This window comes from Semicossyphus pulcher, unplaced genomic scaffold, assembly GCF_022749685.1.
Source record: "Semicossyphus pulcher isolate SPU_LCO1_2020_fin unplaced genomic scaffold, fSemPul1.0.p SCAF_13, whole genome shotgun sequence".
Classification (NCBI taxonomy): domain Eukaryota; kingdom Metazoa; phylum Chordata; class Actinopteri; order Labriformes; family Labridae; genus Semicossyphus; species Semicossyphus pulcher.
Window position 1 is genome coordinate 14,763,154 of NW_027211637.1, and position 27,233 is coordinate 14,790,386.

General features: G+C 46.5%; 1 protein-coding gene across 1 annotated transcript in view; it reads right to left on the bottom strand.

Moving 5' to 3' along the window:
* Positions 1 to 27,233, bottom strand: part of rerea (arginine-glutamic acid dipeptide (RE) repeats a) — an 87,636-nt gene that overhangs the window by 44,237 nt on the left and 16,166 nt on the right. Inside the window, exons 2-3 of the mRNA XM_069659684.1 lie at positions 25,953 to 26,451; positions 17,799 to 17,869 (exon numbers count right to left, since the gene is read on the bottom strand). Coding sequence (XP_069515785.1) covers positions 17,799 to 17,869; positions 25,953 to 26,307 — 426 coding nt within the window. The 5' untranslated portion in view covers positions 26,308 to 26,451. The remainder of the gene's footprint in view (positions 1 to 17,798; positions 17,870 to 25,952; positions 26,452 to 27,233) is intronic.

The following is a 27,233-nucleotide window of genomic DNA, read 5'->3' on the forward strand; positions in this document are numbered from 1 at the left end:
GATGTTCTCTTGAGAGTAAAGACTTGTCTGGTCTCAAGGTAATACCCATGAGTCAGGACTCGCAATTGAACGCAGACGGGAGAAGGGATGCTGGTGTTTTTGGACGACGCAGGCTTTCTTTGTAATGAGAGTGTTTAAGTGGTGCAGTGTTTAGTTTGGAAGGCCGTTTGCCTGTGATCCATTGTGTTAGCTCGGCCTTGTTAGCATAGCCTGGTGAGCTAATGAGACGTCTTACTAATACTGACTGGACTACCGCTGCGGAGGAAGGAGGGGGGATTCTCGCTGAGGAGGAGGGAGTGCAGAAAGGATATGAATATCAGGCTCTGTGTGTGTGTTGGGACGACATATTGGATGTCTGCCCAGCAAGCTAATCCGGACCCTGCGTGCGTGTGCGTGTGTGTGTGTGTGGCTATATGTGTGTATATGAGTACCAGTGGCAGAGAAGGAGCTGTGGGCTGATTGAGCGCTGTAATGGAAGACAGGAAATGAGAAGGTTTGCTTAAGCCAATGCTAATCGATCTCCCTCTTGGTATTATTCACACACACAGACACACACATACACAAGCTACTTTCAGGCTAAAATGTAGGTTAATGCTGTAGTTATGAAATTGTGTGTGTGTGTGAGAAAGGTGGACAGGTTGTGTGTGTAGTTTAATCTGTCAACAACCAACTGGGGAGTCAAAAAGGTGTGTCAACGTGTGCAACTTCAAAGACTGATGCGAATGAAAATGGAGTGTTTGTGAAAAAGGTGTGTTAATGTGTGTCTGTGGTTTTTATTAGTAAGAGCAACTGTCAGAAGAGTGTCTGCAGCCTGCGTGTGTGAGGGTGACATTATTATTACAGAGAAGTTGAGAGGCCGCATGTGTGCGTTTTGCTCTGTATGGTCACCACACATCCCGACGCAGCTAATAGGAATATTTATGACCCATCTAACGCACGCCAGAGCTCATTTCCAGCACATGTACCCCCATGAGAGAGAGAGGAGTGGCGATACACAGCCGGAGATGGAGGCAAATAAGCAGAGAATAAGAGGGCGAGCATGCAGAAACTGATCTTAACGCTGCTTGTTTAACCGGACAGACTGCATCGCAGACGGCCTTCAAGAGCTCGTATCTCCCCGAGTTGTGATTGTATTGTTTTATCTGGCCACTGCTTCTGAAGATATCCATCTCCCTGTCGCTCTCGCTCTCTCTGCGTCTGAAGGTGACCTTGCCTGTCTGTCAGTCTGTAGCGATGACACCGGCCCTATCAGTAATACATCATGTAAGCGGTGTATCGGCCAGATGCCGCACTAGCCGAGCAGTGGGTGGTCTGTCAGGCACGCTTGCTTTGTACAATATGCAAATAATCACATGCAAATTACCGACCAGTCTGTGTGACGATATATCAGTGTGGCAATGTAGCAGACTATCAAATGTGTGTGGACAAAAGATTTAGAGAAGTTACAGGCCTTGCACAAAATACAGCTGAAAGAAATAACGACTCTGTGTAACTGCAGCCTGAGTGCTGGGGAAGAATGTGATTATAACACATGTGCACACACACAGAGATACACACACACACACATACAAGGAGACACACAGGCCAGAAGCTTTGAGCAGCCTCCTGCTGTGCTGCAACAAGAGATGTATTGTAGACAACACAGCTGCAATAACAAGGCTGGCCCAGTGCTAGAAGGAGCTGTGCTGCAGGACTCTCAGTCTAGACCGGCAATAACAGCCGACATATTGTAACATGATTGTGGAGTTTCTGAGAGAGTCAGGAGGAAACATTTCAGTCCATCTGAAACATGTTTCATTCAACCAGAAAATTAATTTTAAGCCGCAGTGAAAGAGCATTTTCCGAACACGTTGCCTCCCTAATTCAGTGATAACAAACCAGCAGCAAGGAAGTCCAAAGGCTTTTTAAATTAAAGGGAAATTGTTCACGAGTTTGTTATGGAGATACTGATTGCAATTAGTATTCCACCTACGCAGTTAGCTCAACACAACAGTTCTGTCTTTTCTATATATGTAACCATCTTAGTTAAAAATGAGCTAAATCAAGGAAATGATCAGAATTGAAAAAAGCAACAAAGCCAGCAAACTAAAGTGTTCCAAATTATCTGATTAATGCTCTGAAATTGGTGTTGAGGTAGAGGTGTACAAGCACACACAGATTTCGGGTCAACCATTAACATGGGGTGTTATCCATTACGATCTGGTGTTTACATGCGCCGGCGCATTTCATCGGAGCAACTTTGTGACACAGTATGCATTCCGTTCGGCACGTTTTATATCAGCTCAAGATGGAGATCTATCGTCTGTCCAGTGCATTAGTTGCCATTGTTGTGTTGCTGCTAAGCAAGCAACAGCATGACCCCCAACATATGCTTACTGCTACTGGAGGCAATAGAGAGGAGAAGGTCTACTCTGCAAAGCATCAGCTCATTACTGCCCCTGCCCCTTCTCTAGCCGTCCAATAATCTTAAAGACCAGCTCCAGTCATGTAAGTCTGATATGTTTTTTCTGCAAAATACGTTTAATTACCTTGTAAAAATCCTCTCAAGACATCTCCTCCTTCTTCCTGAATCTGCATAGTCCCCGCCCACTACGCAAATCTACAACCACCATCTTCATCGCGAAAACAAAACACGTCTCTGCCGTCGTTTAGTGGCAACTTGTTGAAACTTAAGCTAGCTTGAAACGTAGTAGTCGTAACATTAACGTTAGTAGTCAGTAGTGAGTTTGCAAAAATTACGATGACAGTTACAGCTGGCTCATGCATCATGGAAGTAGTTGCCATAGGTTGCACATAATGATATGCATAGCGTCGCCCCGTCCATTAACGGGATTGGCTAATTAGGTTTGTGACGTCTCAAACGTGTTGTTCAGCCTGTCCATGGTACACTGCAGTTTAAAAGCAGCTGCTTATGTTGTCCCTGATATGTCTTGCAGCACATGACAAACACCACATGGAGATGTTTACAAGGTTAAACACTTGATTCTCACTGGAGGGGGGCTTTAAAGTCTATAATGTTTGAATTTAAGATATTCTCTCCGAGGTTGTCCAGTTTAAAACATTCATCACCACGCATTTACGTCAAGACGGAGGGCATGCGCAGAAGAACTCTATCAGGACTAGTCTAGTTAAATCGTTTACATGGAACAATTTTTCATTTAATGAGTTTATGAAAAGGTTTCAATCAGTTCGGGCCTTTTTATTCTGATTGAGGTGTTTAAATTGAGCATTTTTATTCGGCGTGTGCTTTTAAACCAATTATAATCAGAATATTAGGCTGCATGTACCCAGCTACTGAAAAACGAGCACACTCTGCATCAGCTGAGCAGACATGCTGTGAGCTGCCATTGCCCAGTACATTGTGTACATTCTGTAAAGACATTAAGTGATGAGTTGTATTTTTGCACACCATTAATTCCCCGTACAGGGGAAGGTGGCAGAGTGACGCCGGGAATATAAAATAGATCAATGAATAATTTTTCCTTTGTTTTGTTAAATTTCAAAACAATAATGGCTTTGAACAAAGAGAACATTCTGCTGACAAATGCCGGATCGCTGAGTGAGTACTTCGCAAGAATAACCAGAAATGTCATGTCTTGATTTAAAAATGAAACATTGTAGGCCGTGTGAATTAAGCAGCAGCTCTTTGTACAGTCTCTGTATAACACAATAAAACACACATGGTTAAGCAAACAATTGCTCACTAATGCAGCACAAAAAAAAACATTGGAGTCATGATGAGCTTAGTGTGTCAAACACATTGGTTATCGTTCACACACGCGCTAACAGAGCGCCCACCGAGAGAGAGAGAGAGAGAGCGCGAGACAAAGAGGTTGAACAACACACCAACATCTCCACTCTCTGCAACCGAGGCACATCAAAGCCTTCCCCGCCCATTTATCTGTGTGTGTGCCTGTAAATCAAAAGGCATACTTTGAACGCGCACGCACATACACACACACGCACAGGCTCAGACTGCATTAGTTTTGTGCAGCAGCATCCAGGGCTGGGTAGAGGAGGTAAAGGATTTTGCTGTAGACGGAGGAATTACTTGCCTCAGCTCACTCTGTCAGGGAGGAGAGGGGGACGACTGTTTACCCGCAGTGAGAGAGAGAAAAGACAGAGAGGTCAGAGCCGAGGCTGAGACGCCGCTTTCTTCTCCGCGAGTCACCTTTTGCTTTACTTTCACCCCTCACTTGCCCCGGCCACCGTCATTGTAAGGTGACACACACACATACACACGTCTACCTCTGTCTTTAAAAGTGGCTGGAAGGTGTTGGATAAGAGGATTGTCAGTTTAATTAGTTGAAACAGCATGTTCGGGGTAAGATACTCCACACGGGGACAAAGGAGGAATAAAAGCACAACCCACAGTGAGGAATGCACCCAAACACACACACGCATACACACAGATGATACATGCATCCCAGTGTGACCATATGGTTTAGAGGGGACTTCCTCCCGGCCACAGAGGAAGTGTCCGTTTACAGTGCACAGTTCAGTTGTCCACCATCACATCCTGTCTCCCGGCTCAATGCGAAGCCTGCTCGGCTCAGCCCGGTCGCAGCTTTGATGTTAAATCAAGCAGAAAGGAGACACAGTTCACCATACCATGCAATCAGCATCAGCATGGGATCTGTTTGGGCGCACGCAACCTCAAACAACAAAGCAGTGGCTGCAGGAAGAGAGAGCTTCATGTACTGGAGCTCGGTGAGAATCCAGCCTGTTTCGTTGGCAGTTTCTCGCCTTCTTCTCTCCTTTTGTGCCGGTGTGATTGACATCCACCTGTCCTTGGGTGGAGGGTGATTAGGTGTTCTTACAGCTGGCTCTTTGTAACAGAGTGGATGCTTGTAATAGATTGTGTGTGGAGGGTGATATGATAGGCTGATGATGGAATGATCCAGCAGACATTGACTAACAGTCTGTGGAGTACAACAGGGCGGGGTTATTGATGACTCTCTTAAACAGTGGGTATCATTGCCATGGCAGCCCATACATTATCGCAGCGTAGCCACGCCCCCGTCACGGGGCCGGACCAATGGGCAGGCAGCTGCCGAGCAAACAATCCCCAGCAGTGTTGGAATGGCGGAGGGAGAGAGGAGAATGCTAAATGTGCCACTTCATCGGGTGATTGACACAAAGCTGCTTGTTTACCGGCGCCACGGAGATTTGCATCTTTTTACCGTTGCCCCTCCCTCTCTCATTCCTGTTCTTTTCCTCTGCGTACCCCCTCTTCAATCCCACAATCCTCGCTGTTTGTGGCAGCGCTGCATGAAGTGGATATTACCCCACCCTGCTGCTATGATATTGATCAGCCTCCTCCCTCCCTCCCTCCCCTCCTTTCTCTCTCCTTTCTTCATAGCCCACTGCATTGATTCCACCTCTCCCTGTGAGCCCGCCAGCAAGGAGTGATTACACACGCTGCTCACACACAGTGATGCAAGCACACACACACACACACACATTAGAATCTTTGGTGGGGATGTGGGGACGTGTAGCCTTGCTTTACTTTAGAGGCTATAAAGCTGAGCGGCTGCTGCACCAGCCCTGTGAAAACACTGCTTCTTTTCATTCAACGCAACCAATGACTGCGAGCTTAGCATGACATATTACCATAATAAATATTGTTGTTAAAGCGTGTAAGCAAAGCAAAGAGCCGGCTGGCATGAAGCCGGCTGTGCTCTGGCGGTTTTTGTCAGACTGGTGCTAAAGATGGCTGTGGCGGGGCTTGACAGGTGGGCTCCAGACACCTTGTGATTCTGTGCAGAACCACACAGAGCTGATACACACGCCTTATATGGGCCTGCAGTGGTGCGCTCACACGGCAACAGAGTAGCAGCTAGCTTACTAAAGTCACAGCAGTTAAATGAAACAGCACAGAGTGGGTGTCTACATAGACAAAAGACTCTATCAGAGAGCCAAAAGCAGCTGTGTACAGTACTGAGGATAAAAACAGCCTTCCTGGGTGAGCAGAAAAATACATGCTTCAGTGAATTCCAACATCAAAAGCTGAGCTAGCCTAAATTGTGCACAAAGCAGGACAAACTAGCCCATTAATTAGTTAAATGCCTCCCCTCTCCTTTACAAGATAGCATCTCTGCTGACAATAGCTGGTGGAGAGTGAAAGGTTTTGGAGCTGATGAGCTAACAAGGTCAGAGTAGGCTGATGCCGCAGGAACGACCACTTATCTCAGCGTAACCTCTCTCTAGTAACAATCCAGCGGAGAGTCAGCAGCAACAGGCCAGAGATCCCACATATTATACACACGCTCGCTGCCATTTGGCATTTAAATGGCATTTTAGCGTGGCAGCAAACAGTTTGCACCTAATTATGACCGGATGCTGCCGTGTCCTGATTTTTCGAGGGAATCTCCACACAAGAGGCGGGCTGTTATATCTACTCTGAGGGATAACCGGTGCCTCTGCCTTTGGGCTTAATGCTGAGGTGGACTGGGTGGGAGTGTTAATAAAGGGGCTCTATAGCGTGTACAATGTTAACGGTCCAAACAAAAAGACAAAGACAAAAGGGGGGAGCAAGGACAGTGAGAGGGTGATCAATAGTAGTGATCGATATTCTCCCTCTGTTCCTTTCACTGTTTGAATTAGTACTTGTGTTGTGCTGCAATAGAACCTCTCAGACAGCCTCAAAGTGACTTTATATCAGCTGTGGGATCTGATAGACATTACCTACATAGAACAGTCAATCAGCAGCTTAAAATAGTTAAAGAAGCGCTTTTGCTAATAAGTAACATTATGTCTCATTGTCACTCAGAGTCAGCAGAATAAAAGGCTGTAAATATCCAATGATGCTGTCAGTCAGCCATCTGCTAACAGCGAGCCCCATCACTCCCCTACAGGTCCCATCACACGTCTACAGCCAGAGGAGTGTAAGTTCCACAGCGATGCACACGCCGAAGAAATGAGGTGTGTGTTTTGTGTAAATGTGTGTATCTTCCGCTCTGCGGGGAGGAGAGGACGAGAGGTCGCCGTCTTCGCAAGGAGCACGCCTAGACAGACGGGGGGCTCAATCACCTCCAACACCCCTCTCCACACCCTCCGCCTGCTGATGGAGGGAGCCTCTCGCACTCATCCGCCAACTCCATTACCCACTCCGGCGGGGCCGCACATTAAATCATTCCATTTCACCTGGAAGAGGAGGGTGAAGGTAGGAGACAGTTTTTTTTTACTCTGTCCTTTCCTGCCGATGTGTGAACCGCTCGGACATGATGCCCACGTGTTGGTCCGCTATCAGTAATGTGCCCGAATCAGTCCACCCCCCTCCTATCCCACAAGATTCATCACAAGGACCAGACAGTAGAGGAGAAAAAGAAAGGAGAAGTGGCGGAAAAATAATGTGCCGTAAGACATGGGAAAAAGCAAACGATGAGAGCCTATAAAGAGTTATTCACCCTCAAATGTGGAGGGCATTATGGAGATCTATAAATGGGCTGTTAAGTTCAATAGCCCAAGGTTAGCTTGTCAGTGAACGTCTATACAGCAAACTGTAGTAGCAGTAGCATATACACTCAGCCAGAACCATCTGGATTAAAAATAGGCATTCAAAATGCTCTTTTTTTTCAATTAGCTCCAGAGGAAGCAAGAGGAATTAAGCAGCACGCTCAGAACACAGAGCGCCATGCCGCTCGCTTTAACAGCTATACAAGGGTAAAGGAGACGCCACTGGATAAAAGGAATAAGGATTTGACAACTGCACAAAAAAGGGGGCTTAGGGGAGGTCTGTATTTTCTTAATCATTTCATTAAGAGAATGCTTAGGCTAATTTAACAGTAGGCTTAATAACGCAGACTTTCCTCCCTCTGCTCTGTATACAAGTGTTAACTGCCGGCTGGAACAAAGGCAGCTCTGTTCACAAACACAACACAGCCAAACTGTTAAGTACATTCCTATAAAGAGAAGAACAAAGAGCGTTTGAGCGTGGCGGGAGCAGAAATGAATACAGCTACTGAGGGGATAGCACAGGCTCAGCCCTTTGATGCCAGGAAATGTCTTTACCATCGCGGATAGTGTTTACGCCCGCTTCATAGTGTACTGTTAAAGATAGAGGCAACAATAAAAATCAACTGGTAGCAGCGTGAAATCTCAGTAGAGATGTTGAGAGGAGGAATGGGGCTGAACGGGAAGGGAAGGGGAGGGAGACGCGGGGTGGAGGTGGAGGAAATGTCAGAGAATGTAGCGGTTTGGACTGGCTGCTTTTTATCAAGCACAAATTGAGGATTACACAACGCGGGGATAATGACGCGCGCGAGTGTTTTGTGTCACACAAATGCACACACACACCTAAGATGTGGCGAAGCATCTCCAAGCGGCCTGTGCAGCTGTGGTTCCCTCAGACCACGTGATCCAGCGGCGGTGACAGACGGGCAAACACAATTTAGACTCGCCCATCAAAACACATGCAACACCCGCCACAAACACTGTGGGAGGAAATGTGACGCACTGGACGGAAAACACACAGTCGTCCTTCTGTGTCCCTGGAAAGACCGGTCTAAATATGTCAGTGACTATAATCTGAGAAGCTGTTTGTGCTGCTTTTCTGCTAAGTATATATCTTGTACTGTACACACTGCAGGAGATACTCCTCTTTTTGTGTTACAGAAACTGTGCGCTGGGAGTCTCTGGGGATATCAGTGCATTTAATGGTTCAGAGGATTTAATAAAATCGACTTTTTTGAGTGTAAAAACCGGTTTTCTTACTCTTAGGTCCATAATTTGTTTGTTATGGAGCAGCTCCCGTGTCTAAATCTTGATGACACGATGATAACACTCTTGGTTTCTAGGTTAAAGAGAGGGTTTTTCCTGACACTCAGTGGACTGCGTTTTGCGAGAGAAATAGCATACGAGACTTCTTAGAGAGAGTGATGTTTCTCTTTCATGATCAAAGCGGCATATGTGAGCCATTTGCGTTGCATTAGATCAACAAGCATCGAGGAGATGGAGAATAGATAAAGCTAGCAGCGAGTGAAGCAGCGTGTACAAAATGTCAGAGGGTCTGTATTAGATTGCAGTGCTGCTGCAGGGGAGCCGCTGGAGATGGCAGCCCTGCGGTGCTGCTGTTGTTTTAAGGGCTGTGTGAGGCAGCGGGCTCCAAGGTACAAAGTGTAGACATTCCTCAGACCTAACAGCAATCCCTGAAATTTCCTCCTCTCGTGTCTGCTCCTCTCCCTGACTTATGCCCTTTTCCCTTCTTTCCTCTTTCCCTTCCTTCCTTTGCTCTCTCTGCTGGCGGGAGTTAATTTGCACCATGTGTTCTTTAACGGAGAAAGAGGAGGGAAAAAAATAGGGCCCTGGTGGAAGCGTGTGAACCTGATACCACTGTAAATCTCCACTTCCACAGCGTAACCCTCTCGCCCCGCCTCCGCCTCCTCTTCTCCTGTTCTCTCTCATTCTTTTTTATTGGCATGTCACACATTGGACAAGCTGGAAATTACACCGAGCTGAGCCGAGAACCACTGGTGAAGCACGCCAGATACCCACTTAAGCTGAGAGCGCGGCGAAAAGTGGAGAGTGGAAAGGAGAGAAATAGGCGACAGGAGAGGAAGCGGAAATGTAAAGTGTGGAGCGGACGAGGAGGTGGGTTAAAATTAGACGCCCATTTTCAGAGCAAAGGCCAATCCAATTAAAGCTTGACCAATCCACGCAAATGTGTTTAGTGTCTGGTTACAGCATTCAGCGCTGGGTGGCCGGAAACAGACGAGAGGTGCTGAAAAAAAGAAAGCATGAAGTGAGTCAATTTTCAAACCATCAAGCCGCAGAGATTGTGAGACATGATGCCCTACTTCAAAAGGCCCCGCCACCCTCTAATTTAGAGTCATAGTGGAGACGACTGTTTTCATTTCAGCAGGAAGACCTGGTCAGGTAATTAAACAGGCCCTGTCATTATTTTCATACACAACGACCAGGTTGGGAGTCCTGACGGCTTCGAGAACGCCCCGATCTACCTGCCTCTCTCGGCATCTTTGCTACATTTGTTTTTTCCACCCTCTCATCAAAGCTGGTGCCAAAGACGATAGCAGTGTCTGTTTGCTCCTCTGCTTTAAAGATAAAGCGCGGTGCTTCGGCGCCGGAGCGCAGCGCATTCGCCTCAGATGTTAGTGAAGACATCAGAGGAGACATTTCACTTGTGATGTTCCAGGAAAAAGAAGAGGAAAAGTGTCAGAGGCACCGCTGAATATTTCAACAACTCAGCAACAAGAAGTGGAATTAGCACTTGGATATATATGCAAGGCCCAAATGTCATCTGTCAACTGAAAAATGACAAATTTGCATGCATCTGTTTGTGTGAGAGAGGCAGCCAAGCGTTAGAAAGTAAACTCAACGAAAGAAACTCTGAGGGAGAAAAGAAGGCAAAAGGCCTCAGTGCTGAATTATTTAGCAGTGTTGGGTCAAAGAGGTGGCTATTGATTGAGCTTTTAAAGAGTCTTATGAAAATACTATGGCCGCTGGCCTGGCCCTTCAGCCCGACCAACCCCCGCTGTCCAGAGGTGGCACCCTCTCCAACTGGGAGGCTAATCACCACTCATGAAACGCACACAAAAGCTCATTTCGATTTCAATCTGCCTCCACTCCCCTTCCCTCTGCTCCTCTCCTCCATCCTAGAGAAAGAGATCATCCTATTGGCTGATCAACTAGTTTCCATAGCAGCATTTAGCTAATGCACAGGGAGGGCAGAGAGGGTGAGAGAAAGAAGTGTTGTCTGCCCAAAAAGATGAAAAGATTGGGGATAGTAGCAGCGAGGAGCCGAGGAGGAAGCTTTAGGGGGTTTGGTTTTATCCCCACGAGCAGAGCTGAAAACAGCCTCCTGCACTCGCCGAGTGTGAGCTGTGCTGTTATCTCAACCTCGCCATTTGTGCTGCTGTATTTATTCATCGCTGCACTCGTGTGGACAATCAATCTAACCTGCCTCCCCGAAGAGAGACAGAGCTGTGTAGCTGTCTGAGCGCTGCGTGCCTGTCTCCATCTGATTTAAAAAACGCACAGAGCTTGCAAACTGACACCGGAGAAGGACTAGCACTTGTCAGTCTCGGTCATATTGCTTCTGCTTAAGAACGTGCTCGCATAGAAACAGCAGCTGCAGCAGCTAGTGACCTCAACACCTCCGCTAAATGACCTAATGTTACTCCAAAGAACAGCGGTAATGGCTTCAGCTCAATGAAATTTCAAGTGTGCAGAGAGAGCGAGAAGGAGGGAGGGGAGAGGAAGGCAGGAATGGTGGGGTGCATTCCACCTCATAGAGGAGGCATTAATCAAAACAGCCATAATGGGGAAAGTCACCTGATACTGCCAAAGCAGCAGTAAAAAATCCTTTGCTCACAGGGTGTAGTCACAGCCAACTGTGAGGGAGGAGAGAGGGGGGCTGTTTGTCAAATAAAGGCAGCTAATCCCAGAAGAATTAGTTTGTTCAACAAGAAAAAAATATTCAACTTCAGGAGTAAAATGTCAGCAACAATTTCTGGTTTGTTTCCTTTTGTAAATAAGTGACAATGATTGAGCGCTCAGTGTTTAGTAGATGTTGTGCTGTGGTCATATTGCTTTAAGGCTGCGACTCAATGGGGACCATTACAGGCAGAATGCTTCAATCAAACAGCTTGCAGCAGCTCGGCCGACCGGTCGTGTCTGTAGACGGCTTGATGCCCTTGTCAGAGCTGCTTCCTCACACAGAGCACGGAGACGAGCACACACTTAAGGAGGCCACACACACACACACACACACACACACAACTGTGAAAGGCTGCACCTCCACACGCTCGTGTCTGTGAAATGTACCAGCTCCCTCACAGCAGCTGAGTGGACCGTGGAATGAAAGCGAGAGCTGAGCATCACACACACACATAGACGCGCACACACACATACATACAAAATTGCCCCTAATGAGGGTAGCGCCCCTCTCTCAAGAGATGGCAGCGGCTGCTGCTCCACTCGATAAATATTAACAAGAAGTGCGACTGATGGCGGTGCTCACTGATCCATAATTGCATTTCAAAATGTTCAACGGGGGGGGTGGGGAGGGGGGGAGGGTGGTCGCGATTGGAGAAAAGGGGAGATAAAAAGAGGGAACTCAGCCTTCTAGGCAGTGACAAGAGACAAGTGATGCCTGTCTAGTCAACCTCCTCCTATCATCTTGATGGCTCAGCACCAATGGGAGAGTTTTTTGGTCAAAGAAGCGCACAGGTTCTGCATCACAATCTGACGTTCCTCCTTTCATTGACTCACTGCTGCATGCATCACAGGGCGCTCTGACACTGCAGCTTTACATAAAGGCAGAAATATGAGGACGGATCAGAGGGATGACAGGGAACGCCACTTATCCGTGCCATGTTGTACATTAAGGGAATTTTTTTTTGCATGGATCTGAATATGCGCAGACAAGCTAGCCTTAAGCTAATTAGTGAGCGGATCTCATTGTTCGGCTAATTCTCGGCATTTTGGATTCCATTAGGACTGAGCTCAGGGTCCGCAGAAAAACCTAATAAGTGCTCATGTTAAGCGTGCATATTTATGCACATATATTTGCATCTTTATCAAACATTTTTAATTACGGGCTCTGAATAGTTGCATTATCCGAGGCTGTACGATAAGCACCAGCTCAAACCATCAGGAAACAGTTGCACAGAGATAAAATTCACATTGTGTTTGTGTGTGTGTACGTGCGAGTTTGTGTGTGCAGCGGAGGTGTATAAATGTTGTTTACATGACAACTGGGAAAGCTATGCCGTGATATCCATCCAACACAAACATGCGATGAGTACACATGTGACCACACATGGACAGAGAGAAGACGCACTGAGAGCCATGGATGTTGATACAAATTTAAACATGTCAAGAATAACTGCAGGGAAAACTCTCACATGGCATCAATCTGGAGTTTATTCTGTGCATAATTAAACTCTAACAGTTGGAGCCATTCACATTGTTTGTATAATTGTATTAATTAACATTAAGTCATTTATTTATTTATGCATTTATGTGTTATTTTGCTCAAGAAAGATACAGGACTAAGTTACCATTTGGTGTATGAATATATTTGAGTATTTATGCTTTTATTTTGATATAATCAGTAGGTTTTGCACTGGGTGACGTGTTTAAATGGGCAGGTAAGCTAGGATGGGCGGGCACCGGGAAGGTGAATGTTTGTTTTTCTTTAACCAGGATACACCAGAAGAAGCAAGTTGTGTGTTCCTGCGTACGATCCCCTCCCCCTGTGCCACAGAGGCCGGTTTGATTCGCCACGATACTGACTATAAATTCCTTTTGTATTTTTTTTAATCTAATTTCTGGAAATAATTGTGCCGTAGTGCAATGTCGGGGGAAAACAAAGAATACTACTAAATATAGAACAACAATAGCACATCATTTTCCATCTATTAACCTATGTTTTGACTTTTCAGTCAATTACATTTAACCAGTTTCTTAACATAAATGATGTCTTACAATCACCACAAACAATCGCCCATCAGGAGCGCTGGTTTAGCTCAGTGGGTAGAGCAGGCGCTCTATGTACAGAGAGGCTACAGTCCTCCACCCAGGGGCTGCATGTCATCCCCAACTCTCTGCTCTCAATATTTCCTGTCTCTCTTTAGCTGTCCTATAAATACAGGCGAAAATGTCCCAATAATATAATATTTAAAAAAATTCACCCATCATAAGGTGTGAATGTGTCAAATAGTTTCAATAAGGTAAGTGTGCATGGCAAGCATCTGGAAAGCAAAAACTGCTGTAAATGCAGTGATGAAAACATGTTACAATTTTGATGGCAGCTAAAATCTTCAACGATAATTTAATAACATTTCTGCTATATTTTACAGCTTCCTGTTGAGGGAGTCAATATGGGGAAAAGACAGACTGCGATACAAGAGCGATATTAGTCAGCACACCCCTGATGCTTTTATTTTGTAGCATCAGATAAAACAATCTACCGTCATGTAAATCCACTTGCGTGTAAGAAACAAGGCCAAATAATAATCAATAGGATGTGCGGTTTATGGGTAGTTTGTTTTCCTGTCCAGGCACACCTTTTGTTTAAACACATCTCCTCAATTATAGTGACAAATCAATTACATTCAATAACCCGCACACGTGTACAATGTCCTTATGTGGACGTGTTATTTGACAGCGCTGGAAGCCTGAACAAACACGCTCCTTCATAGGGAGTTTTCAGTGGACACACGTGTGAATGCTGAATGTATCACAGGTTTGCTTGTACACATCTCGCAGTGCAAACACAGCACGCTCAACCCTGAGATGGGTATAACCTTACAAGAAACGGATGCCAACATGAGGGGCACATTATAAACCAATGGATACAGAACACACACACACACAGGTTACATGACAGAGAATACCCCTCATCCTTTAAGCTGATCAGGCCTGCAACATATGAGTCGGACTCCTGGCAAGATAATTGCATTGTACATGGCATCTAATTAAATGTCCATAAGCAGGGGGACCCAGGAAAAAAAAAATGATGTGTGTGCGTGTGTGTATAACCGGGAGAGAGATACTGCGTGTGTTGGCGTACTGTGCTCCTCGATCCCTCGTTCCCCGGAGGGAAAAACGCTGCAATCACTCCATTAGTGAAAGAGGGAGGGGGGACAAGGGAGTGAGAGACAGAGAGAGAGAGGGATGTAGTGAAGGAAAGGAGGGAGGATGGAGCACAGCTGACTTGGCCAATAACAGCAAATGAGGTTAGATACAAGCAGAGAGGGAGGTAGAGGGGGTCAATGAGCGTCGAGGACATGGACACAATGACTACAACATGGGACGGGAGGAGGAGGGAGGGAGGGAGGGCGGTGAGTGACAGCAGATAAAGAGGAGAGGGGATGGAGGGGGGGTGGGGGTGTAGAAACAGACAGATGAGAGAAATGAGACGATGGAGGTAAGAAAGCAGGACGGATCGGTGAGGCCGGGGTCAATGCGCTGCGGATTCAGTGCTCGGTCGGCGTCAGATGGCTCATTGTCTCAGGCTCTCCTCTTATAACAACACACGTCTCACAAAGGTCTGTGTGTAGACATGTGTACGCAAAGTGCATGATGCAACAGACACTTCTACCTACTGTACGATCACTGCATTACTCATTAATTATAGAACACATAGCAAGGGTTATAGCAGCGGGTGTAAACTGAAACTAACCCTTCAGGGAGAATGAATTTGAAGATTGTTTCACTCTTAAATAAAAATCTAGATATGGACATGAAAGGGAGTTATTAATAGAGTAGTTGGATTTCACTGTCTTGCTTCCCCTCTTAATTTAGTTTAATGCCTCCAACTGTTAAAACGGCCTCCTACTGGTCACCTCTGTATCCGGGCAGACTTTTTAGGAGGAGTGCAGGACTCTGAAATCTATACGTTTGGATCAATATGGGGCTACAGTGCGCGCCACAGCTGCCACTGTTGACTAAACAAACTAGGGAAAAATGATCGTCCAAAATGACCCCAATAATGCTGCACAATGGATTTTTTTTTTTTATGTGTAATGGCTGAGCTGTGCTGATGCTTCATAAAAGCACACGTACATGCAATAAGAGTAGCCATCCCAACGCAGAGAACACACACAATAAAGACACAGAGAGGCGGGCTTCAATCCTTGTTCTTCAACACGCAGCAGAGATTGATGGCCGCATGCAGGATTTCTACACACCACTAATTGGATTCACAGGTCATTAGATAAAGTACACGAGTGAGACAGTTACAGCCTAAAGACAGAGAGGAGAGAGAGAGACGGGAAAAGGGAGATGGGCGCGAGAGGGGCGATATTGATGAGGTTGTTTGGTTCAGGACCAATGAAATTTCCTCCCCCTCTGCTGCGCCTCCAAAGCCCTGTTCCCCCCCCACACAGAGGGGGGGCTGATCGATAATGTGCGCGGTAAGAAGAAGTGGGGGAGGGGGGGAGGAGAAGGAGTTGATGTCTAAAGCTCGGTGCAAGTCGTCTCTCCTTAACAATATATTGTTGGAAGAGAAAAAAATATTATGCTGCAGAAAAGAGCAGAATGAGTGCATGAACATTTTTTTCTCCCAAAGGCGCAAATCTGCGCCCCAGTTTTGAGATGCGAGGTCGGCGAGCTAGATGGTAGTTTTTATTCCATCGTGTGCAATTACAACCTAAATCAGCCATCATCCTAAAAGAGGATTTCGTGCCGGTCCAGTAAATAGAGATTACTAGTTTTTAGTGTTGCCACATAGTGCCATCTTTTGTGATTTGTAGCCTGGCAATAAAGTGGGATGATTGAAAAAAAAAAAAAAAGCCTGTAGTTGTTTAGAGAGCCAGCGGGGCTTGTTGTTTTAACATAGGAGGACAAGGGTACAGTCTGCTCAAACACATACAAGCATGCAGATGGCTGTTCATTAATTACAGATGGATGGGGGGGGAGTAACAGAGGGTGAGAGACACAGAGAGAGAAAGAGGGAGAGGGAGAGAAAAAGAGCGAGAGAGGTCAGCTAATGGAGCCAGTGTTCGCTCTCTCTCCCTGGACAATTACCTCTGTCTGCCCCAGACCTCTTCTGGCGCTCTTAATCAAGGTGCAGGTGCGTGGGTTTGTGTGTCTGTGTGTGTGTGTGTGTGTGCGTGAGGAGGGGTTCCTGCCATCCTCAGCACTCTCTAGCAACAATCCGATTAAAGCCCTGCTGCTGTGGGGCCCGGCTGTCCTCCCCTCCGCAGGAACCACAGCTCACCTTAAAACCCCGTCTACATACCCTTCACACACTCACAATTATTCACACACGAAACAAAAAGTGCCGACACACTTCTCTCAAATGCTAACACACATACATTTATACACGTGCTATTCCACCTTTTACAAAATTGGTGTGTGTGTGTGTGGCCTCTAAGCTGACCCCCCATCATCACCCTGGCTGTCGGCAGCCATTACTTTGGCCCCCTGGGGCCCGGCCGCCCCTCACAGAGCCCTCTGCGCTCTGCTCAGACAACCGATCTGTTAAAAGACAAGCAAGGCTCGCTGCAGAAGCTGCTTCATTTGGCAGCACAGACCAACTGATTAGATGTTCTAGTAGTCTTTACACATTAAATAGCAGTCGCATTCCTGCAAAACCTCCCATGCTGTCCAAACCATATCCTTCTCCTTCAAACATCCATGACCAAATCTGCCGGGCGAACTCAAAAGCAACTTCCCTTTTAGCAAACATAGAGAATGCAGTGTGGGAAAATCAATTCCGTATGTGCGTACGTAATACATTTATGTGTCCTATTGCGAAAGAAACAAGCTCCACTTCACTAAACTGACAGAGTCTGATGAATCAGCCTTTCTCAGGAGCAAATTAAAAGCTAATTTCTTCTGTTATTCAGCAAAAGAGGCAATTTGGCCACATTAGGTTGTAAAAAAAAAATCAATTGAAACCGGTGAAGGTCTCCTTCATTAAATCAATTAAGTGCATCGACAAACATCTTTATTTCCATTACAAGCATTATTACACTGCCAGTGGATCGCAGAGGTGTTTAATATTCAACCATGATTCTCAGACAGATTTCTATTTTCTACATGACACTTAAAAAAGAGGATATTAACTGAATTAGTTTCCACTGTGATTTGTATTTACTTCTCATCAGACTTCCACTGTATGACAAGAACGTGCAACTTTATCGCCTAATTACGCTGTACACGCTGATGTAGCCCTGATTGCTGCTTACATTTTTGCGCACAAGAACAACAGTGGTTTGTTTCCAGCTAGGCAAACGGGTCAGGTGAGTGCGCTGGTGTATGTCAGGTCAGCGTGAGGACACAGGAACATAAAAAACAGCCCAGACAGGAAGTGAAAATGTACTCACCAGTTTGAAATCCTGAATGCTACAAATGAAGTAGGGAGTGTTGGGCCGCCGACTTTCAATGTACACACAATCTGCGAGAGGGGGGAGGGAAAAGGAAGGGAAAAGTGAGTTTGAAAGATGTTCACACTTCAGGAAGCTTTCATGTTTTTATGCAGTCAGACTCGGTGATATATTATTTTGCGTTCTGTTACCTCTGCTGAAAAGACATTTTTCTCCTTGAGTCAAATTCAATTGGAATGCGAGTAATAGGATTAAGGACTTTTGGAGCGCTACAAGGTTGCCTTTCCAAAGCAAACATTACGCCCAAGGGGAATTATGTTATTGTTCCACTCCATTTATACACCAGTGAGCAATACTGGCTTTAACCCCATTCCAACCCCCCCGCAGTCATCACTGTAACTCGCTCCTACAAAATGACATCTTCTATCATTGCACCTATATATGTCCAGCTAACTTATTATTAGCTTAGCGGTGAAACAAAAAACAATACAACCGCCCTCTGTCCTCTTATTTGTGTTAAAAAGCTGCTAAATTACATAACCCTTACAAGTGTTAGAGGCAGCCCTCTCACATTGTGAGTGAGGAGGTGGCCCTGGCCGCCTGTGCTGTTAAATTGAATGTGACTGGTGGTATGGCCAGGTCGTGAACTCTCATCTCCTTAACAAAAACATTCACGCTGCAGAGGACAAAAACACACAGGCACTTCTGTGGAGAGAGAAAGGAGGAGGAGGCGGCGGCAGGGGGGACGTGGGTAATGGTTACTGCTCGGCCTGACACGGTTCTTTCCAGAAGCAGCAATGGGTTTGAATTATTACAGGAAAGGAGATTTGAATTCATGAAAGAAAAATCGATGTATATATGGCTGAAGCACAGAACCCTCAGCGTGATTAAACTAAGCAAAATTAAATGTACTTTGGTTTAAATAACAACCTGTAAAGTACAGTTGCTCAACAGGCAAAGCGATGTAAAGCCGCTGACATTTAATCGACTGAGAAACAGATCGCACACACTGAAAATTGACCTTCTGACTGCTCCCACGGCTGGTTGTGCCAACTGTTTGGTGCAATGGAGCGTAGCATACTTACGCTAACATTAACACATGCACAAGGCCATGCAGACAGACAATATTTTGCAGCGCTGCATGCTTTCATTTAAAAAAATAAAAAATAAAGGCACCATAAGAAAGATTTACACTGACAACACGAACTGCTGGAGCTCATTTGACCAAAACAAACGCTGATCTGTTTCTCGTAGAAAGCCACATTTTCCCAAACAAAAGATGTGTGGTTTGCTTTTTTTTTTTTCCCACTGAGTGACAGTGCCATCATCTGTTATTTATTTGTTTGTGTCAACAGAGTTATCGATCCGGCTGTGGTTTATCTTACCGCTTGCAGAGGAAAAGAGGGGCGGCGGAGATATTAAATGGCTCTGACACCCAAGATACCATTTGTAGAGGGGCTGGTGTGTACGAGTGCGCCTGTGACATCATTGTCTTTGTTTTTTGAGAGGCTCTATGTGTGTGTATGTGCGTGTGTGTAACCCCAGGGTGGGCTTGTTATCTGCTGTGGGCTGAATGAGCTGTTCTAACAGGAGAGGGGGGGGGGTTTATCGCCCTCGCTGGCTCTGAGTGACGCATTATATCTCTCTCACTACTGCCCTCTTCTCGCTCGTCCCCTCTCCCTCCTCTACACCATCCCTGGAAGTCATTTACAAGATAACATGAATGAAAATATCCATCAGAGCTATTGTGTGATCCGTGGGCAACACAGTGTGTGTGTGTTGAGAGAGACCGAGAGGAGCGGGAAGAGGAGGAGGAGGGAGCATGAGGGAGGGAGTGGGGGGAGGGCTGAGAACAAAAGAGACTAATCTGAATGAGATGACATGTTTCGGAGGAGTCAAATCGGGGGAATTAGGGTTTAGTGTCCCTTCACCTCGTCGGCACATTCATTTAGAGGGGCCAGATCTCCGTGTCGACACCCCAGAGCACATCAACAGGCATAAAGAACAGACGGCGAGAGTGGAAAAGATAGGTGGTGGAGGGGGAGAAAAAGAGACAGGGATCTAGTTTAATCATTCACAGGCAGCAAGCGAGTCTATTCTTCGAACGTCAAAAGCACATTTTGAATTCATCCTGGGCACTAAAAGTCTACTACCTCAAGGGCATTCCTCTGAAAGCCACTCTAACACGAATCCCAATGAATGTGAAGTTAAAACTGAGTTAAGGCTTCAGACTCTGCCTTTTTGAGGGAAAAGGAGGCAACGGAGCTCAGGGAGGTTGGGTGGGGGGGTAGAAGGGGCTCGTCAAACGGTTCCTCTAGGGTCCGCCGGGCTTGTTAAACATTCCTGCCATTTTGTGCATTTGGAAGTGGGTCTCCTCGCTCAAGTGGAGAAGTGGAAAAGGGGCGGGACAAGAGGTTTAGCTGTGGTGGTGGTGGTGGTGGGGGTCCATGTGGGGGGATGGGCGGTGTTTTTTAAGGGGTTGAAGTGTGTGTGTACTCGTCGGATGGATGTAGCCTTTCGCCGTAGGAGGGAGAGCCACAGCAGGGCCTTTGTAGAGGAGTGCTCTCAGTCTCTCAGCGGCCCCGCGAGTTTAGCTTCTTCTGCTCGCCTCCGCCCTGCTGCCGGCCACGCCACCCAGACGGAGAGAGAGAAAGTTCAATACTTCGACACGCGGGGAGATAATCATGAAGCTACCGAGCACAGTTCCTCACACCCGAGCACTTCACTGAAACCTGATCCTTAGCTTTGTCACTGCTGAGTTCAAGCAACGGCGTATTCATTGTTGTAACCTCCCGACACACACACACACACACACACACACACACACACACACACACACACATACACACACACACACACACAAAGAGTAATTTTCTCAGCTGTAGCTCATTGCTCAGCCATCCATTCTCTTACGGCTGCCAAGCATGTCTAATCTAAAACACACCTAGCCTCAGCAAAAGAGCCGTGTCCTACTCGCTTTGTATCAAGCAAATAAGATGCTGTTTAATTTGCTGCAGCGTTTCAGCGGAGGGGAGGGGGAGTTCTATCGGCTCGGCTTTTCTTTTACAAGCCGCCAACAATGGAGAAGTCACATTGTAAACACAGTCATATACGCCAATGTTTTGTAAACAGTGATGAGGTGAGGGCGGTTGGAATGATATCAACAAAGAAAAGCAAGAATATGAGCATAATTTAGGAGACAAGGCAGGCTTATTAAATCAAGAGGAGGTTTATTTAAGCCACGCTCGCAGGTGCTGAGCGTTAGCCTTAAGGCAGGACGCACCTGCATTGTTAAAAGTCGTGCTCGGCTCAAACTGGCAGAGCACACACGCGCACACACAGCTGAGCAGTAGTGCGTTGCTTTAGCAAAGCTACCCCCCTTGAGTGTACTGATCCTAAAATTAAATAGCACAAGGAATGCAATAATGGAACCACAGGGGTGTGAGGGGACTGGAGGGCCAAGAAAGAAAGCGAGCAGGGGAGACCGCTGTTATTACTGATCCACAACCGAGTGCGGTTGCCACTGCAAGAGGGACCTGCCGATGACCACGGCTGCCTTGTGCCACTTCCTGCTGAGCCAGTCCAAGTGGGGCGGAGTAACAGGCAGTGAAGGTCCGGAGGCACACGGGACACTTGATTCTTCCAACTTTCCTTCCTCTCTCCTCAACCGCCAGCCCGACAACTCTCCCTTCTTCTAGCTGGGGAAGCAGTGGGAAATACCTGGCAAGCGATACCATCAGCTCTCTACAATAGGGCAGGCCTACAGCTGACTGAGCTCCTAGGGGAGAACAGAGGCTCTTTGACAACACCCCTCCCCTCCCTCCCTCTCCTCTCCTCCTCTCCTTTCCCTCTCGGCTAACCCACGCTTTCTCATTTAGCAGTCGGCAGGTGGTTGGATTTCACTAAAAAGCTCTTTTCCCAGAGTCTCTAGCGTTGGGAGGGATGGGAGTGCAAGAGAGGGCTTTTTAAAAATAGATCTGTTCAGTTAGCGACAGGCTACAGATTCACATGCTATGTTTCAATATAAGATGACTCCGAGGGCTTGTCCCTCATGTTAGCTTGACTGGAGACGGCAACCTGATCGACAGCTAGGCTTTATAGCAGGGGAGATATGCTATGCTAATAGAGCTCTAGCCTGCGGTGTCTTGGCTCTAGAAAAATCAATCTTAACACTTGCTGAAGCACATCATACTGGTTTCTCAAGAGGAACCATACTGAAAACATAATTCAGTTAGTATGTTACTCTTTACTCTGAATAAAAAATGCACTTAGAAAAGGGCACTTGGGTTACGTTCACTTGTATTTTTCAGTTTATAAAATTGAAAATGACTTAGAAATTGTGTGAATCCGTTGCATTTTTGCCAGTATCTGATATGCCGATATTTTCCAACCGTTTTTGCTGATTGCCGGTTTTGATGCCGATATATTAGGCACGTTTTTTTCCACCTAAGCAGAGAACATCGAGTCGAGAAGTGGAATTGATATCATGCCTACTCTTATTGTCGTGGCCAAAAACTGCCGCACAGCAGGCATCTTGCACCCTTCTTCACCCTTGACAGAAGAGGCGTTCACGTGTCTGATCACTCACATTTCTGAGCGCACCTGAATGCAGCATCCCCCAAAAACATGGCAGTGAGAGAGACTTGCCCGGACTTGTTTACGGCACCTGCTACGGAGCCGTCAGTGATCGCCGATGGACTCTTTTTATCGAGTGTGTGTGCATAAACATTTAAGTTAGTTTTGCACTATTGTTATGTTACACTATGTTAGCGTCGGCTTTGGCCGCGGGTGTGTTTTCGGCCTGTTTGATGTTTTTTAGTCCGGTAAAATGTGAGCTAACTGTTAGCTAGTTATGAAATAACTTCTATTGATTGGCTAGAGTTTCAGTGCCGAGTTAATGTCGTAGCATTAAGATTTTTAGGGAATCATTGAACATTTAGGCATAATTAAAGCGCTATTTTATCGTCATTTTAAAGCCATTATCTGCAGATAGCGCTAACGTGTTGATAATATCCTGCATCCCTAACAGATATTACGTATTATTAACAATAATGACGACATACATGATGTAAAACATGAGGAGAATTACACATGATTCATATCAAAAACAGAAACTAAAGCTCAAACACAAAGAACATGATCCTGAGTTTGAAGAAAAAGACGAGGGGGCTGGTTATCTATCTATTTGTGTGTTTTTCTTTGTGTGTCATACCAACTCCTGCTGCACAGCTTACACTGCATATGACACATACAGTGACACACACTCCCCAGGGTTCTGTGGTGGCTGCGGCAAGAAGCATCAGCTGTCCACATCAACAACTCCCCAAACACTCAACCACACAAGGTGTTTTTTTCTGTGTCTTATAAACTGCACCCACTATACAAAGCCTCTTTAAGAAGAAATGACTGCATTTAATCAAGTCCTGTCTTTATCGCCCTGAAACACCCTGGGGTGGCTGTGGCAGCCATGTTGTGTGACATAAACCGGGCTGTGCTGAGGGGGGGGGGGAGAGGTGGTTTCCATTAGCTCTCTCCATTTTAAACAGACTAGCCAGCCAGTCAGTCAGAAAGGAAGGAGACATGCTATGGCAACCAGTGGGCTGCAGCGCCGAGCAGAGTCCTGCTGCAGAGGAGAGAACGTGGACAGAGCTCTGTGTGTGTGTATTTGGCGGAGCTTGTGTGTGTTGCAGGAGTGTGCTTGTCAGAGATAGGAGGCATGCCTCTGACTGTTAAAAGCACACCTTGTATGAGTGTTAGTGTGTGCATGTATATGTGTTACAGAACACTTGTGAGTGTGCAAAAATATTAGTTATCAGCGTACTATGCATGTGTGTGCACTGACATGTTTTTGTGTGTCTGCGCTTCTAGGGTGTCTCCTATTGATCCCCCCATGGCAGTGTGTATAATCTCCAGTGAGAGGATCTATAATCTGGGGTGGGTGTGGGGGTGTAGAGAACAGGCTTTGGAGGTGTCTGGCCAGGCCTGGGGAGGTGGCGAGAGCTCAGCCATAGGGCAGGGATCGATTCTGCACGTCTGCTCGCACTCCATCGGGCTGTTCACCCCGGCAGCCGACCATACAAATGACCCGGGACACAGTTCCCTAGACACCACAGACACACTCCTCCATCCTTTTTAAACAGCAGCACAGCTAGATTTAGCTGCAGGCTCGCCTATTGGCCTGCTGCTCCGCTCCTTCCACCCCTCTCCAGCCAATCGATGCGCGCTAAGCCGCCTGAACCCATCTTCAAGGGATAGAAAGGCTAAGCAGAGAGATTGGAGGGTGTTGATCGGGAGTGAGTTGAATGTTTTAATACTAGATTACCTGTTATTTCTTACATGATGGCACGGGTTTGTATGTTTCTAAAGCTCCCTGTGACAAAAGCAATTACAACAGAATTGTGGTTGACTATGTCATTTGGTCCACACAGCTTCCAATCACCGATCTCTTCCCTCTCGTCATGTCTGGGGCGGAGCAAATCCCTCTCCCAGGGTGGTCAGTTTTACATATTGTGTGTCACTAGACGGCTATAAAGGGATTTAACATTTAGTAAAGCATAATCCATCGCAGGCTTTGTGCCTGCCTAAGCTGCACACATCAAATCTGATTGCAAGAAGGCTGCTACCAATGACCAAGCAGGAGGAGAACACGCACTGCGCGCACACACAGGGCTTATCATTTGAACAATAAGCAGAGGAGACAGCAGGAGGTCAGTTGCTAAGGTGGAGGATCTTCCATGTTGACAATAGGAGGTAAATTACAAACTAGCGTACCAGTGTGGGGCCACCTCTAACCCAATCCAGGCTCATCCCTAATCTAAACAGCTCCAGTCTGTGTGGTGGGAGCAGGTTGTGACACCCGGGCTGCTGTAGACCTGTCACACTAATTGAGGGAGAAGACAGGAAACATAAATATTCCCCATCAACGAGACACTGGCTGAGCTGTTCGCTCAGATGTGGAAATATAAATATGCGGCAGGGCTAATCCACAGAGACCGTCGACTTTGTTTATATGCCTTTTGAATGTTTCATTGATGTGACTGACTGCTTCCTTTTTTCAGACCCCTCTCCTCTTCTCTGCCCCCCCCCCTCTCTGCATAGTTAACTAAGAGACAAAGCGCCGGTGCTCTCTCTATTAAACATGAAATGCGGAGCAAAAAGGGCTTGAATGGAGTCCATTTCAGAGACAGAAATAGAGAATGAACAACAGCAAGGATTGGGTTCAGTGTGACTGCTTTCTTGAGGACCTCCACTGATACCAGTGCAGAGATAATTTAGCCGACAAGATTACACAGCTAGACGGAGAGTGTAGGATGGGGAGGTCAGGCTGCTTCACTGCGGATACTTGAAAGTGTCTCTTAGCAGTAGTGGAAAAGAAAAAGGAGTGTTGAGTGTTTGTGTGTTTTGGTAGGAAGTTGAAGAAGAAGATAACCTAACGCACTGGCTGTAATTTCCCACCTCTTTCTATTAAGCACCCAAGCAATGTGCCCCCCCCCCCCCCCACCTACTTGACCTTTTGCTAGCAGCTAGATAAACGCAAAGACATGGCGGCAGTGATTTAGTTGCACAGCGGATAGCACTGAGTGGGAGCAGACACACACACGGCTAGCTAGCCTGGCTTCCTTCCGACACAGAGAGCTGACATTCTTCCTCTAACACAACCACTTTATAAACAGTAGGTGAAAGAGAGGCCATGTTTACAGCAGTGGAAAAGGTTGGCTCCCTTTTTAGAACCATTCATCCGATGTATTAAGACATTGTAACGCAGCTCAAACATCACTCCAGGAAAGAAGAGCGTCTTTTTGGCTCACGGGCAGATAGCATACTTTCAGTGAGTCGGACGGTGTTGGGATGAAATCATTATCACAGCTGTCGTCACTATCACATCATCTACTGAAGCACCACTTTGCTTTATTGACAATGCCAAAGACAAAGCACAGAGTGGGTCGACTTGGAATTGATTGCATGATGCATCGGCCTTTGGCCTGAGGGAGTACTTCTGCTCTCAAAGAGTTGCTTCTTTGGAGAATGTGAAAACAGAGATGACTTTTTATGCAAGTAAGGTTTTACCTCATTTTGTAGCTGATGTTTTCACTGAACTGGGAAAGACTAATAAATGAGATGAACACAGTAAGCTTAGACATGACGTTGACTTACCTCCGGGTCTGTAAACAACATCGTCTTCCGTGATGAAGGACGTGATTTCTCCGTTCTCTGTGCGCTCATAGCGCGACTTCTTCTTGGGCGTCTTCTTCTTGCCCTTTTTGCCGGCGTCCTCGGCCGTGCCGCTGCCTCCGCCCGTGCTGCCATTGTCGTTGTCCTCGTCTTCGCTGTGCTCGCTCTCTGCATAGTTCTTGGCCCCGCCCTCCAGCGTACAGCTGCGCCTGGGCCTGGAGCTCTCGCTCTGGTCCCCGTCCTGTCGTCGGGACTTACCCGCCTCTCTCTTGTCTCGGTCCCTGTCTCTGTCCCTGTCCCGCTCTTTCTCCCTCTCCTTCTCTTTGTCGGCCGTCATGATCCGCCACGTGCCTTCCTCAGTCCTCTCACGGCTGGGCCTCCGTGAAAGGTAGACTGTGAGCCTGGGCTTCAGTCTTCTGAATTTACCAGTCAAATCCAGGGAAAATTTGGCCACACCAACAACCCCAGTGTTTCAGAAAAGCTGTGGACGAGAGAAGAACAATTAGCATAATTCTTTGTCGATAACTATTTTACCAGCAGTGCAAAAGATACATTTTAAAACAGTCGTTTTGTGCAGAAGAACCTCTTTTGTGGGTGAGAAATACAAGATTAGTTCTAGAGATCAGGCAGCTGAGCTGACTCTTCTCAACCTCACAGTAATTGTTGGCACTCCCACAATGTATACTCTGGAGAAAACTAAGCAGCTTTATCAAAGAACAGAACCTTCCAGCTCAAACATATTTCCTTTCTATCAGAGAGGCAGTAAAACAGAGTTATTAAAGGGTAAAAGAACGGACAAAAGGCAAGTGAGAAAACTACAAAGACAAGCGCTGCATGTGTAGTATTTGTAACACAATAAGCTGAAGGGAAGTGGTAACTGAATAGGCACAAAAAGGTAGTTGCTGCATTTAGGATGAGGCATACAGCCAATAGAATTCCTCAGAGATAAAGTGTCGAGAGGCTTTTTCGGCACAAGACGCTGCTTGTCTGTTGCACTGCCACGGGAGAGACGCAGCGCTGAGCTCAATGACGGAGTTAACTGGCTAGCTTCTCCTCAGACAATCTGTGATGACACCAGGCTCAATTTTACTCATCTGTGTGAGGTTATGTGTGTACAAGTGTGTGTGTACTCTGGCTTACTGGACTGCAACCCACCCCACCCCAGCCCTCTCTCTCTCTCTCTCTCTCTCTCTCTCTGGCTGACAGTCGCCGCTGTGTTAATGTGAAGTGACAGCTCTGGAGGGAAGAGCACAGCAATCCACT